General features: G+C 32.8%; 1 protein-coding gene across 1 annotated transcript; it reads left to right on the top strand.

Annotated features, from left to right (window-relative positions):
- The first annotated feature begins 12,415 nt into the window (after nucleotides 1–12,415).
- LOC122608757 (metalloendoproteinase 3-MMP-like) lies at nucleotides 12,416–13,516 on the top strand. Its single transcript, XM_043781850.1, has one exon. The coding sequence runs from the start codon at nucleotides 12,424–12,426 to the stop codon at nucleotides 13,300–13,302; it is 879 nt and encodes a 292-aa protein (XP_043637785.1). The 5' UTR covers nucleotides 12,416–12,423; the 3' UTR covers nucleotides 13,303–13,516.
- Nucleotides 13,517–16,642: the final 3,126 nt, after the last annotated feature.

Genomic DNA, 16,642 nt, shown 5'->3' with positions numbered 1-16,642 from the left:
CCCAAACAAAAGACCATACAGTGGGCGCGAAGGTACCTTGGTGGATATCGGCGATATCGCAATCCAGACCCAAAAACCAAACTGTGGCCACGAAGGTACCGTGGTGCATATCGGTGATATCGATGTGCAGATCAGATCTAAACCCTTTTTGGCTCCCAACCGAAACCTATACGACTTTTACCCCTTAAATCGACCCGGAGACATAAAATTAACATCTTTTATGGTACAATTGATGACTTTAATCCATCAATTGATTCCTTGATCCTTTTCAAACATAGATCACTTGATTGATCACCCGAATAACATCAAATCGAAAAAAATTTTGCAATTAAATCATACTCAACCCTTCTTGTCCAGGAACGAATGAATAACCCTAATGAAAAGACACATCAATTGATCAATAAATCTTTCTTTACTTAAAGGAATGATTAATGGGTCAAAAACTATAAGAAATCACCATCGAATTGCTCCCGAATCGCACAAATCTTGAGGAAAGGCTCTAGGGTTCTTGAGGGAGGATTGTTTTGAGATTAAAATCAGATTAGGGATAATGAAAGGTCACGTATGACCCTAAATCTGCTGGACCCATCTTTCTAAAATTCTCATTTAGGTCCTTGCACTTTACAATAACTCGTTTTGTTACCTAATTGCTCGTTTAACTTACGGGAACGCTTAACGACTTTCAAATCTTATCGAAAACACTTTGTGACTTAATTAATTATCATTCGTCATTATTTTCATCACTTAAACATATTTAATGAAATTAATCATTAACACATAGGCACATTAATCATATATAATTACCGTAGTCATTATCACATAGACATATTTACTATTGAGACGTATAAATTCTGTAACAACCGTCTTAGAAATGTTCTTATTAAGTTCTTAAAAACGTACATTTGCCTTTAGAACGGCCAGACAGTTCAATTTATCTAAGTTCTTAACGTGCTTTAGACCTCAATTATGTGCTTATATGAAGGTCAAATTGATCTTAAATCTTGATTGATATGACGAGTTCATAATTATGTACAATGAAATATTAAAGTTCGGTTCATAAACGTTCATGTTCATTAAAGTTCTAGTTCAAAATGTTCGCAAATGGTTCTTACATTTATTGGGTTCATTTAATATGGGAAAGGTATATAAAGAAATAAGATGGAAACCTAGAGAGAGAAACATTTATACTTCATCTTCTTCTTCTTTCTTCTTTCTCACACTAAAACACATAGTGCAGCCACATTTTCACACACAAAATTCATCCTTTGATTTTGGATTGTTAAATCAAAATCACTTGTACTTTTAGCATCCTTGTGATAATCAAAACGTGTTTCTGGAATCAAATCTCAGGTAACAACAACAAATTATGAGTTTTTGATCAAATTAAAAGTGAACTTTTCCAACTCTATGTTCTTGATGATTTGGTCCAATTTTGATATGAAATCGTGTTAATGTTTAATGGGTTTGTGTCTAAATGTGTCTAACAACATTTGTGTGAACAAATTTGGGTCATAACATACTTTAATTTACAAAACCCATTTTTGAATATGAAGGTACAACTTGTTCTTGAGTGTCATGATTTGTTCATATGTTATTTAATCTTGAAAAGCATTGAAAGTGTCATTGGTTAGTGTTTATGTGCATGTATGTACAAGTTTCATGTTCTAACTTGTCCCGGATTCGACCTAGATCTTTGTGTATTGATTTTGTTCTTGGTTCAGCCGTGTTTGGCACCTAAAACGGTCTAGGTGGGACGATCTTGAGTCCAAGATCGTCCTGGCCAACCCACATTGTTCATTGTTCGTGTTCATTTGATCTCGTGTGGTGTTGTGATGTTGTTGGTACGTATAATGGGTAACCGATCCTTTGGATTGGTTTTGCTCAAACACTTGTTCATGTCCTTGGAATGGGACGATCATGAGCTGTCCATTAGGACGATCTTGCCTCTGGTTCCCTAGGACGATCTTAATGTTTGTTCCTTTAAGACGATCTTGAGTCCATAAATACTAGAAACGACCTTACACTTGATGTACACCTGAGACGATCTTGTGCTAGACTATGTGAGACGATCTTGTGACTGGGATCCTTGGAACGATCTTTGCTAGCAGTGGAACGATCTTGAAGGGAAGCTATTGTTGGAATTTCGGATGCCCAAGACACATATTAAATTGACGTGGCTAGTATGTGATGATCCAAGTCAGGTCATACCCAATAACAAGTTAGACAAACACTTATGATATGTATTTATATGATATGATCTTTAAATAAATATCAATACTTGAAGCATTTAGGAAATGGGTTTCTAAATAAATGCACTTGAGAAATATAAGTAAATTATATGGATAATTTATTTTGAGAAATATGTGAATGTGTTTATTTGGCAAAATAAACACTTATGTGTGTTATGTATAATACATAATATGTTACATAAGGTATATAACATGTTATAATACATTTATATATATTGTATAAAAGGAAAATGCAAGTGGATTTTGAGTTGGTGAGACCCATGTGGTCTCACCTTGTGGCCAGCCAACCCCACCCAAAAATGCACATGCATTTGCTTGTTTTACATAACCCACTAGCTACATTGGAAACACACAATTGTTACATGCATTTGCTATAGTGTTCTCTCAACTCTCAAGTGCAAAAACTCTCTCTTTTTCTTCTCTTGATTTTGGCACAAACAAGGCAAAAGGAGAAAGTTTTTTTTAAGTCTAAATCCTAGCATATTTGGGTGTTTGTTGGAGACTTGGGGTATGCAAGCTTGAGGTACTTCTATCTTGAACACTTGGCCTTTCTAGGAACATCATCTTCTTCATATCAACCTTCTCATAAGCTTGGAAGAAGGTAGTCTTCTAAACACCCTATGGTTGTTATTTTGATTGTATGACATTCATATACATGGATCCTTATTGTTTGGGGTTTTCTTTTATATGTTAAAATTTGATTTTAACTACATATAACATAATGAAAGGTTCATTTCTTCCGCTGCGTTTTTCATGTTTATAAGGAAAATATGACTTTGATAAAACCCAAAAGACCCAACAGCTTGGATGATTTTGCATCCCAAAACCCTAAGACGACTTTGTACATTCATTAAACAACTTGTACTTGTTCTTTAACACACCACACTTGATCCTTAATCATCTAATCTGTTCATAACAACATCATCACTCGATGAAACACATCTAAGGCTAATCATCTACACCAAAGCTAGATCATGGTTCGATATAAGACAACATATAAAGTGCAAACCCTAATTAAGTGCAAATAAAGCATGTTCTATCTTGATTATCAAAGTACGAGTTCTATGATCAATTAAAATGAGTTCTAAAGACTAAAAGTTCATCATTAAAGACATGTTTAACTCATTAACACGATAATTACTTATTTGTGAGTTCAAATACGTTTAGTTCGAGTCTAGTTCATGTACTTGAAGTTAATTTAAAACTCTTTTGAGTCAAAACGTTCAAAGATCTTCAAAGGACCAAATCATCAGTTCATCAAGGGCATTTTGTGATTGAATAATCACATGAACTAATATATGTACTTATTTATGGTCAACATGTACTTAGGCATCCATCAAGACGTGCTTGGATTTCGATAGATATACTTATCTATCTTTGTGCTAGTTCTCTGTACTAATACTACTTGTGCTTGTACCAAATCACTGTGAGTTCACTTATCCCCCTTTCGTACATTTGTTCAAAGTTCTTTATCGGGGACTGAAAAGCATGAAAACTATTTTCGTACTTGTACATATGTTCTTGAACTATTTTACGTACTATATTATGAGTTTGATCTTGAACTACTTATGAAATGATTCTTAAACTGTTTGAAGGAGTATTTAAGTCTTGAATGGGCAGGATCTTTGATCTTTATTATGTTCTAGTTCGTATATGTACTTGTTCAGTTCTTGTTCACTGCTATCAATTCGTATCCCACAGTTCAGGGAATGAACCGTAGGTAATTATGGACAGCGCTGTTTAGGGTAGGCGCACTCTCATTCTCCACAGTTCAGGAGGATGCATATTACTTGTTCTTATATATGTCATCTATTCTGACATAGATCTTAAATAAAGTACTAGAGCTATATGAGCATACTATTACACTAAAGTTCAGTTCTGGTCAATCGGTGTAGCAGTGACAACTTATACCTAAAGTTTATTATATGTTCTTGTTCAGTTCATGTTATTATAAAGTACTTATGTTCAAAGTGCAGTTCTTAATCTAGTTCTGATTATTATAAAGTACATTGGATCGACGTACAAAACTTATGATCTTGTTCTTACTATACATATATACGTATATGTAAACTAAAAGTACATTATGTGAATCTCACCAACTACTTTTGTAGTTGACCTTTTGAACTTACATGTTTTTCAGGCTAGGTTAAAGTAGATCTTGTAGCATAGGAGTCTTCCTCTCTTAAGCTCATCTTTTGGCGATTGTTCGAGCATCCAAGATCGGGAGTTGTGAAGATCTTTCCCTTGCTGTTCAGTTCAAGTAATGGTTCTTAAAGACAATTGTTCTGTCTTTGTTCATTGACTGAGTTTGAGTACTTCTTATGATCTGTAATAACTATCGTACTTTTGTTCTTTGATTAATCTTAATGGCTGTGTTGGAACTTGTACTATGTGCAATTGTGCTTATCTGTGCATCCCGCATATTCCGCTTTAGCGGGGTGTTACAAATTCAACGGAAGGCAAACAATGACTAACGACATGGTCAATGGTTGACATAAAATGTTTAGGATGTTACAGGTTTTACCAATTTTGGTGGTTTCTTATGGATACAACTCTATAAATATATCCTTATATTTGTTGATCTTTTATTTTAAGTAACCTATTTGAGGGATATATATTATGGCAAAATTTACAAGAACTAGTAAAATTCTATTTAATGTTAAATCAAAAGCTTGAGGTATACATCACATTAATCTTAAGAGTTTACGTATTAATTTTAGTGTAGTAATTAATATAATCTAAGAAACCTAATTATGAAGACATGTACATCATAATAACAGGTTTAAATAAGTGTCAGTAAGATCGGAAAGTCTTGATAAATATTTAATTATATTAGTCTTTAAAACAGTAAGTTGGAATTATTTCAGAATTTAGACAGATTCAGTTAGTTAACTTTGAAGAGTCATATCTTGGTTGTTTGATCAAATAATCGCACTATGGCTCAACCGGAGGTGTGAGTGGGTTTGGTAGTGTTTTGTGGGCGCTTCCCTTCCGATCAGAGGGTCGTAGACCGTTTTACGCCTATTGTTGATTGATCCCAAACCGTTATATATGACATTGGGTTTAAGAGATTGTGTTGAGGGTTTATTTGGAGGTCGAATATATTGTATGATAATATATATCGTATGTATGATATATGCCGTGAGGCTCCTTTCTCTATTTATATTGAGGATAAATAACTTGGAGAGGAGGGTAAGAAAATTAAGGTAAATCTCTCCCTCTTTTTTATATATTCTATTTCCTTTTTGAGGAGATTTGTGTCAATCTTTTATCAAACCGTGTCCGAGTAAGTCGGAACTTTTATATATGCTTAATCGGATAATCGTGGAAGAGATCTATATCCAATCTTTGTTATTTTCTCGGAGCTGGGTATTTGTTACCTTAAGCTCCTGATTAATTATTTTGAACGGAGGTCGAGCTCCGTTCTGGGTATATAGATAAGTAATTTTACCTGTACGAAGGTGGTTCTGCTTCTGCTTCAGATACGGGGCTAGAGCTCCATATAGGGTATATCATCATTGGTCATGGAAGATGGTTGAGTCACATTTTTGGTGTCTAAAATTAAGTTCAGGAAGCGTACTTTCCGGTGGAATTTTTTTCGTGTCAAAATATGAAGTTTAAGTTTGTCAAACGAATTTTATAACAAAACTGCACAAAGCTGGATTTTCAGAACAGATTTAGGTCGACTTTAAATAATCATATCTTGGTCAATTTTAAGAACTGGAATCTTTTGCTTTTCCAGGAACATGTTTAAGATGTTAAGAGTTGATAACAAAAAGAATGGATTTTTTTGAAGCTTTGAAGGTCTTTAACTTTTATAAAACTTTTCTGTGCACAAACAGTAACTTTTCTGACTAGTCTGTAATTATAGAATTTCTATAATAGGTAACGTACAAAATAAATTCCGAAAAATTCATGTAAGCATCTAACACTCTGAAGTTACAGTGGTAAAAATTTAGGATCTTGGTTAGCTCATTTCATCTAGAGTAATACGAAAAGTTCTAGTAAATATGAGATTGTAAAATTCATCATCTAACACTCTATATTAAGTTATGTGAATTGTAACTTAATAATTTATGACAAATTAAATTGTGATCATTTTGACAAGTAGCCATATGTGTATTTCATCATATACGGGTTACAATGGACGATTATTGACAATGTCCATAATTGTAACTTGTTCTTATATATATTGTGTAGATTCTAGTGATCTTTTTGGACTTGCACAACTACTTACTTGTTGAGGTGAGTTTCGTGGCCCCTTTTTATATTATTTCTTTGGGGGAAAATGATGCTCAAAACACTTTTCATTTCTTTTACTAATTGTGCCAAACTAGTTGTTTTATTGGACAATTACGTGTAATTATGAAATGTGTATGTTAGCTTTGCTGGTGTTGGTAGTTTGTTGGTATACAGTGTGTGATTGAGTTGTTGGTAGGCAATGTGTGATTGAGTTGTTAGCAAGCACTGATGAGTTTATGTTGTTGCAAAACTATGATGGCATTGAGTATTTGGTATTCATATATACTACTACATGTTTATATTTACACTATTGTTCAAACTACTTATATCATGCACACCAATTCATTTGTATTACTTTAAACCTACGAACTCACCAACATTATGTTGACATTTTCGAGCATTCATTTTTAGGTAATAACAATGCTGAAAGAGATTGAGCATAAGGACTTTAGGAAGACTAATAAAGAGATCCTTCACGGACTCCTAGTTGCATTTAAACATTGAACTCTATTTGCTATTTGCTACATCTATTGCTATTTGAGGTGTGTTGCCTAGACTTATCCAGGTTGTGGAAAATACATTTATTTGGATTTCATTAAGTATGACTCTATTATAAATTTCATATGCTATGCTATGTTTTTTCGTCATATCCTACGATTCCACGTAAGGTTGGGTGTGACAGTTTTTTGGAAGGTAACAGGTTTGAAGATTGGAGATTCAGTGATCATTGCATTTAAGGAAAGTAAAAGCATTCAAGTTGGAAAGGTTATATTTAGTGTTTGTTGAGGTTGATCGATATTGAAAGTACTTGGTCTCTGAAGATTATACTTTTTTTTTTATCATTATACTTGTATCCCTGGTGGTTGTCTTCTGTAGTCATCTACTCCCTCCGTCCCTTATTAATTATCCTATTTTGACTGGTCAAGTCTTCTTCTTCCGACTTTAACCGTATATATCTTTGTTTGTGTTATATATTAGTTGATTAGAGTTATATCAATGAAAAATACATTTAAAACTCAATCAATTTGTATATATAACTTTTGTTAACAACATATGTATATGGTGTGTGTAATCGGTCCTAACCTTATAAATATATCTTCGATTACTATTAAACTTTGATCTTGAATTGATATTCTTTGATAGTTGTCATTATGATCAAGTGATTGAGCTTGGCTTTTGTTAATTGGCATTGCAAAACAAACAAAAATTGGATATCGTTTCCGACATATCTTAACAGGAATCCTTTTATTGGAGGGAGTCATCGTGAGTCTTCTAATAAGATTTTGGTGACCAATTTCCAATCCTGTTATAATTTTTGCTACTATAACATGCTTTCCCAGTTTAACAACTTGTAAACGTGTTCCATTACACAAGCCATTTTTTTGATCAAGATTCCATAATAACCTTTAATACCAATTTGTGATTTGGTAAACTGCATAATTTAAGGTTGTTTATAACCTCAATGGAGAACAGAGGTGCACAATTTCTCTAATATGTTCTGATTTACACAATGAATCTGAACTCAGATATATTTGAGGATCACCAACCATCACTTCCAACAATTTTTCATTGATAAATGAGACTAAACATGTTCCATTACACAAGCTATTTTTTTTAATCAAGATTACGTAATAACATGACTGGAACTCCAACCTTTAATACCAATTTGTGATTTGGTAAACTGGATAATTTAAGGCTGTTTATAACCTCAATGGAGAACAGAGCTGCATCAATTTTTGTACTTTGTTCTGACTCACACAATGAATCTGAACTCAGATATATTTGAGGATCACCAACCATCATTTCCAACAATTTTTCATTGATAAATGCGACTACTTCATGTGTTAGGTGCTAAGAATATAAACCAAATCAAAATCAGATGAATTATGTTAGAAAGCATGGTAGTTTATTAAAAAATATTATGTAACCAGTAAAGAAGCAAATATATATATGAAAAAAATTGATTACATAACATAAAGTCAACTGATATATTTGCACCATAAAAGTTGGGAAACGTGTATCAAATATTTCTATAAAGTTTCTTATTTTCTACTCCACATTACACAAACTCATACGCCTCATTCTTATTTTCTATATTTCTAACCTAAAGTTACTCCAAATCTGAAATAAGAGGTAGATTCAAAATTTTGTAAGATGATAAGTCATGTTGAATGAGACGATAAGTTTATTAACATTGTGCTAAGTATTAACAATACGCTCGCATTTTTTTTTTTTTTTGTACCCTTCATTTTCAGCTTACACCATCAATGATAAAGCTTTATATTGGTTGATTTATTCCATTTTATATGTATATATATTATCTTATCAGGCCATACGGGTTGGGTCATGGGTTGGCGGTTGTGGGTTAGGGTTGAAATTTCTGACCTGAAACTGTTAGCGGGTTGGGTTAGGGTCGAATTTTTTCAACCCACCAACCCGAACCTAAACCCATTGATAACCCTATCTATAGGTACTCTTTTACCCATTATATATGTAGTTTTCTTTCTTTTCTTTCCAAGCTGGGGAAAAGTACTTGATAATAACCCAATCAAGGAGTCGAGCCAAAAACCTTGCAAAACCATCTCCTGTTGTGTTAAATCTTAAACATAACATGGATCAAAGGATTTTATCTAAAGGTATTATATAAAATTGATATCATGTTTTTCATAAGATCCGAAGTATATCTGTCATACATAAAGTAAAATGCTGAATTGTTCCACAATGCTAAATAATCATACTAAACATTCAACACCATCTCAATAAGTAGCGTTTTCCCCTGATAGAATAACAGCGGCTAAAAATTTACACCATTAATGAGCTAGTTTCAAATCAGATTCAAAATAATCATAATCTTACTCATAGCAAAATTCGACTTTTTATCTAAAAGCTATTAGAAAGATATAATCGTAAATCTTAAGTATGCACCATTATTGAGCTACTTTCAAAATGATATCAAAATAATAAAAGTCAATATATTAAAGTAATCAAAAATCTACTCATAGCAAATTTAGACTTCATATCTAAAAGGTTATAGAAAGATATAATCGTAAATACTAAGAGTTAATATAGGTTACAAATACAAAATTTAATATATAATATTTAGATTAGTTAAGTCATATATCACAACTTAATCAATACGAAAGCTAAAGAAGAAACATACGAAAATTAACTCCATATAAATATTATATCCAGTTTACCCATTTTTTTTCAACTTTAGTTAGATAAAAAATTTACAGTCTTATATTCTAAAAGTGTAAACTATATAACTTGAAAAAGACACCAATTCATCAACAAAGACCATGTCGGACGTTTTGATTTTCTTTGGGTTGTTCTTCTCCAAAACAGTCCATACATGCACAACACGAAGTCTTAAATGATGGTTAATATGTGTTGGATTAAGATCTTCAAGATGAACTAATGTGGTCATATTTTTTGTTGTTGAAGAAAAAGCCATAACGAACCTATAATGGACAACAAACTAATTAAAAGAAATAATAATAACTATAACATAAGAATTCAATGTTAAAAAATAATAATAATGATTAATTATGTGCAAAGTATATAAAAAGAAAAACCCTTTTATAGTTGAGCGTAGCGTCTTTTTTGTTGTCGTACGTGAGTTATATTATAGATTACCAATAAAACCGAAAAGTGTAAATTAATTATTTTTAAATTGAGGTGAAATTGTAAATTAGTGATGGAAAAATCAAAAAGTGTAAATTAATTATTTTCAAGTGTAAATTGAAGATGGAAAACCAAAAAGTATAATTAAATATTTTTAAATTGAGTTACAGTGTAAATTGATGATGAAAAATCAAAAAGTGTAAGTTAATTATTTTTAAAATGGGTTAAATTGTAAATTGCTGATTGAAAATCAAAAAGTGTAAATTAATTGTTTTAGATTGGGGTTAAAGTCTAAATTGGTGATGCAAAACCAAAAAGTGTAAAAAAATATGAGGATTAATAAGGAGAAAGTATTAGATTCAAGGAGGTGGATCAGGGGTGTCAAGTGTACCCACAACCCTTCTTTTAGTTATATTATATATACACACATATATATATATACAAGAGTAGGTAAGATGGTAGGGTGATAGGTCATAAGTTGTGATATGTCGACATAGAGTGTCATAGCCAAATGCTTTAGCCGTAGGGGCTCCACCCTCGGATTTAAAAATTCGTCGAAAGTATATCGAATGACATCTCTAATGAAAGAGCATGAAATTTTAAGAACACCAATATAATTTTATAATTTATCAATTTACGGTTTTTGAGATAAAAGAATTTGAATGAATTAGAGAAATTTATGGAGGAGAGAGAAAAATGAGTGGTAGGGATTTGAGGAGAGAGAAAAAAAATAAGCGGTTGAAATTTATTCTAAAGATATTATGAATAAGTGATAGAGGTATTTTAGGGTTTTCACTTGTGTAAAGTTAAAACAATGGAAGGAACAAATATTTTATAATGTAGTAGAGATATATACTAGATTAAACCCGCATGTTGTGCGAGACTGACTGAGAACATAAATAAAAAATACAATAACTGATAGTTACATTATTTTTCATAATTTATGATAATATAAAAGACTGTTAGATTACAATTGATGCAAACAATAAAGTTATGTTTTATGAATATATAATATATGTCAAATATATTAAAGCATGACTAATGAAACATAAATATTAATAAATCATAAAAATATTTTCTAAAATATATATATATATACTAAATATAATATAATAAATACTTTAAAAAAATAAACATGATAAAATAAACAATCTCATCTGAAAAAAGATAATTATCATTAAATTAATAAAAAATAATATAATGTATATAAACATCTTTGAACTCATATCGAAAATAAAAAAGTAAATATTAGTTAAAAGTATTATGATTGATGATTAAGACTAGAATTGATAATTAAGATCATATATGGCAACATAAATATAACAATTTTAATGGAAAAAATAACAACTCATTAAAAATTCATTGTGGCAAAAAACTAAAAATACCACTTAGGAAAAAATATATCCTCTCTTAATTATATAGAGAGATTTAAATATTCGATTATTCATGCATATATACCATTCAATTTATATATGTTTTAAAATATATATGTTTTAAAACAATTAATTAAAATAATAATAAAATCAAATTTTAGGCATTTATACGTACCCACATTGCAGCGCAACTGACTTGTTATCATGTAGTGTTTCATTTTTATGTTTTAATTTTTTTTATTATTAATTAATGATGATTAAGATAAATGATTAGGAATAATTTAAAGGACATGGAATGCTTAAAATTAAAAAATTAATGGAAAAATGACACATCATGAAAAATCCTACATGACATTCTCTCATAATTGTCAATTAAGCAAAAAATTATCCTTTCTTAGTTATATAGACTGACTATATCTTAAGTCTCTGTTAAATACACGGGTTTTATAACATTATTCATGCAAGAATTAATATATGGAATAAAAAATAATGTTGTATTTTAAAATGTAAAAATATACTTAAAGTTTTTTTGAGATATTTAAATGTAAATACTGAATGCTAACTCATATCAAGTTCAAGGTTGGATGGTGGATCAAAGTTTCTTTTATACAACCTCTTCCAGAGAAGCGAAATTTTAACTTTGATTACATAATTGACCGAGTTCTCATTGATGCCTTGCAAAAAAAAATTTTTATTTTCGTTTGTCATGGTTCTTAAGTATAATAAAATTAGCACTTGGTTCATGGATTTCAATGATTTCGTGTGTTGGTTTCGGTTTATATCTAGTTGTAATTGGAATATCCACATGGATAACGAGGAAGACTTATTATGAGTCAATCTAACTAACAAGATTTTCACACAACATAAACTACTATAAATAGGCCTAGCTAGACATACCAAATATATAATAACCCAACACAACAAAGAAATCACTAATGGCATCTATAGGTACTCTTTTGCCATTTATATATGTCTTTTTCTTTTTCATCTCTCCAAGCTGGGGAAAAGTACTTGATAATAACCCAATCAAACACCTTCAAGGTTGTCACAAGGGTGACAAAGTACAAGGCCTCTATAAACTCAAACTATACCTTGCCAAATATGGTTACCTAAATTACCAACATAGCCCTGACGACCATACCAATGCCGACGCATTTGATGAAGAGCTTGACGCCGCACTCAAAAGTTACCAAAACTTTTACCATCTCAATGCTACCGGGGTGCTAGATGAAAATACCGTTTCACAAATGCTTGTACCGCGTTGTGGACATCCCGATAAGATAATTCATCAACACGGGACAAATACGTTGCATACGGTGTCCCATTATGCATTTTTCCCAAACAAAGATAAATGGCCCCCAAGTAAATCACGTCTCACCTATGCATTCGACTCCGCCTATCCAAGGCGATATGTACCACCTGTTGTTCGTGCCTTCAATACATGGGCTACTTCTTCTAAGTACTTCACATTTACTAGAGTCAGGAATATTCAAGGCGCAGATCTAAAGATTTCATTCAAACGCCCGGTCCATGATGATAAAAACTTTGAACTGAATCATTTGGCGCATGCACAAGCACCACCAGGTGGATTGTTTCATTATAATACAGCTTTTAAATGGTCAGTTGGACCAAGACCAGTTCGAAATCGTTTTGATTTAAAGACCGTGGCGCTTCATGAAATAGGACATCTACTTGGGTTAGAACACAGTCAAGATCCAAACGCCATAATGTTTGCCAACATCCCTCCAGGAGCTGTCAAAGGTTTGAACTTTGATGATATCCAAGGAATCAAAGTTCTGTATGGAATTAATTAAGTGATCGATGATTCTTCCAGTCCAAGTCAACAAGACCATCAACAAATTAAGACCCAAAAAATTAAAGTCATCCTAAAAAATTGTTACACGCATATATATTTTCTTCTTTAAGTTTACCAAAGTCTTTGTTTGTACTTTTATGTTTCTTATTGTGGTGTATTTAAGTGTGAAGTATTAATTGAATAAAACGAAAACACAGAAAATTGCCCCAAAAGCTTGTCTCTTCTCTTATCTAGCTAGGAGACTAATTAATTAACCCCGGTCTAAGGAAAGCAGGAAATTAATTATGATTAAAACAAATGATATTAGTTAAAACTAATAATATTTAATTAAAAGACATAATCGCATTGTTTAATTTATTTGGTTCCAAAAGTACATTGGTCTTATTGATATATGTATCTAATTATATTTGAAGAGATAATATATAGATACGAACAAGCTAGGAAGATCGATTAAAGTAGAGATATATACTTAATATGAACATCAAGACACGTCATTATAGGAGAAAACTGAGTGAATCCATGGGCAGCCGACTTCTTACGACTATGCATTGCTTGCCGCATGTTGACCTTAAAACCGAAAACCTGAAAGCTTCGATCTTCTGATGAGTGATGAGGGGTATACTTAGCGCTTGAAGGCGAGCTTCTTGGGCCTCTGCATTGCTTGGCGCGTGTTGGCTTTAATAACCGAAAACCTGAAAAGCTCCTCGATCTTCTTTTCGTTGTTATTGGCACCTACAGCCAAAGAGGAAACGGAGAGTAGAAAAATGAAAACGAAAAGAATGATCGATTGTCGATTCATTATGATGCGCTTTTGGTTTAATTAATTTTTAATTAGGGATTTAATTTTGTTGGAAAATGCCTACGACGACTCATGAAGGCTTTAACTTTATAGGTAAGTCGGGTAAGTATTGCACTTAAACTCGAATTTCTGTTTCGTGGAATCCAAGCATGTACTACTCGATCATATTTTAGAAGAGTTATATTTAATTATATTGCCAGTTAAAAGGGTATGACGAAGTGGAATTTTCATTACGTACGTGTATATATATACACTAGTATTCAGGCTAGTCTTATGGACGGGTAGTCTCAAAATATATTAATCAAAGCTAAAAAACTGGAATTAAAATATGTTAAATAGACATACCGAAATCAACTTGGAAATTTACAAACTGAATAGCCACTCCATCGGTTAAATACTCATAAAATTGTACGTTCATTCACCATTGACCGAACCATGTATGACATTGCATTGCAAATAGCAAAAAAAAATATGGAAAAACTGGTAAGTTCTTTTAACGTGTTTCTATGTATTTAATGCAATTTTAAAAAATAAACCCCAAACTAATAAAAATCGAATAAACATCTTTGCATACAGATCCATGAAAATTATTCTGGATCAAAAAGAAACCCAACCAATGACATGATAAAATAAACAATCTACTCTGAAAAAAGATAATTATCATTAAATTAATAAAAAATAATATAATGTTGATGGTCCACGAATGCACAACTTATGTTTTAATTAAGTAGACAAGAAAGAAGGTAAGTAAGCAAGTAAATAACAAGAACAATGTAAAGTTCAATTGTAATACATCAATGCAAGGATAATCATATGTATCATTGATTAAACGATGAATACATGGTTGATCTTACACTTGACTTACAAGAATACAAAAGAACAAAGATAATTGCTAAGTCTAGACAGAAAAGGAAAACTTAAGCAATTACAAGTGATACACACTTTTTAGACGGCAAGACGCACTTAATACAATGTGGCTGTGTTGCTTTATATAGGGGAAGACTTGAGGCAACACAGCCTGCTTTGATTGCGACTTGATGGTGGTTGTTGATTTCCAATTGGCTCATGGTACTTGGTTCATGTGCCCATTGTCTTCTATACCAAATCGGGTAAGAGAGAGAGAGAACCCTTGCTTTGGTCTCAACATGCACATTTGCCATTCAAGGCAAATTACAGTTGGTTAACCACCATGTGACCCTTTTTTTGTCTTTATGTAGTTTGAATGTTTCCCGCCATGACAAACTTAGGTCAGCATGCATCCCGCTGAAGACGTCTCTACATCCGCTGTCGACTTGTTAAGAGACTTGCTGACGACATGTGTCAGTTCTCAAGTCTCCTTCAGCGAATCCCAGACTTAACAATCTCCCCCTATTTGCTGAGGAGACTTGCTGGATGACAATTACTTTAGACAACGATAAGGAAGAATGAATATGAGCTGAAGATGTCTTTTATATCATTAAAGTGAATTACAAGCTGAGCATAAAGCTTTTACAAAATAGACATCTAAAGATTTGCAGCCTCTATCTCCCAGGCATCTTCCTGTTTGGCAATTCTAAGTACTGGATCATCTCTTCTCGCTGGCTTCATCAGTTCCTCATCAATCCTGTTGATTACTGAGCGAGCACTGATCATCTTTGCAAATCTTCTTCTGATGCTGATCAGGAAACCAGTGGATGCTTGTTCAATTTCTGCCAGTCTGAAAAAGAGTTGATCATTTCTGAAATTTTGAAAGAAAATGCCAGCAGGGTCTTCAAGTATTCTCCCTTCTTCAAAAGAACACCTGGGAGGAAGCCTCAGATTTAATGTTGCATCACCAGAGATAGGAGGAAGATCAGCAGGCAAGGATTGGGCAGCAAGCTTTCTCTTTAGGGCACGCCTGCTTGCTGAGGAGGAACCAGCTGCTGGAGACCCAAAGACTGCCCTTAGCATGGGAAGGTCTGCCTTGAATTTTGTTTCAAACTTCAGGGCCTTTTCAAAATAATTCTTCAGCACTCCCTGAAGTTGTTCATAGCTGGCAGCCTTTTTATCTTTGATGATCATATGGATTTCATACCATTCTGAAGCTCCCAAGTTAGTCAACTTTACATCTTCAATTTTAGTTGGGGCACTGTGCCCTTCTCTCAGGAACTTCAGATTGGTTTTTGTTCCCATGGCAGCTTTGTGAACTTCAGCAGCTGTGATTCTCTCTGGCCTCTTCCTATCATTCATTATTTTCAACCACCTGGCCTTTTCTACTTCAAATTTCTCTCTTTTTCCTTTCAGTTGCTGCTCTACATCAGCTTGCTTTTGTCTGTAGAGAGCTTCAGGCCCACCAGTGGTCAGCGGCATTCTTTGCTCTCCATCCATCTCATCCTTCTCCAAGAGGGCCAGCTGCTTGATATATTCAAGATTTTTCTTCTCATTTTCCTTGTTAGCTTTCAGCCTATCCAGCTCCTCCAGAGCCTCCTCTTGAGTTTTTCCCTCAGCAGTGATTGATAAAACATCGATGACTTGAAATTGATTTCCTGCTGGGGATGTGATGGATGTATTCTGTGCAGTC

The sequence above is a fragment of the Erigeron canadensis genome, chromosome 7 (genome assembly GCF_010389155.1).
Source record: "Erigeron canadensis isolate Cc75 chromosome 7, C_canadensis_v1, whole genome shotgun sequence".
Lineage (NCBI taxonomy): Eukaryota > Viridiplantae > Streptophyta > Magnoliopsida > Asterales > Asteraceae > Erigeron > Erigeron canadensis.
This window is presented reverse-complemented; position numbering and strand designations above follow the sequence as displayed.

Coding starts and splice junctions, on each gene's coding strand:
- LOC122608757 (XM_043781850.1), top strand. CDS start 12,424: ATGGCATCTATAGGTACTCTTTTGCCATTTATATATGTCTTTTTCTTT.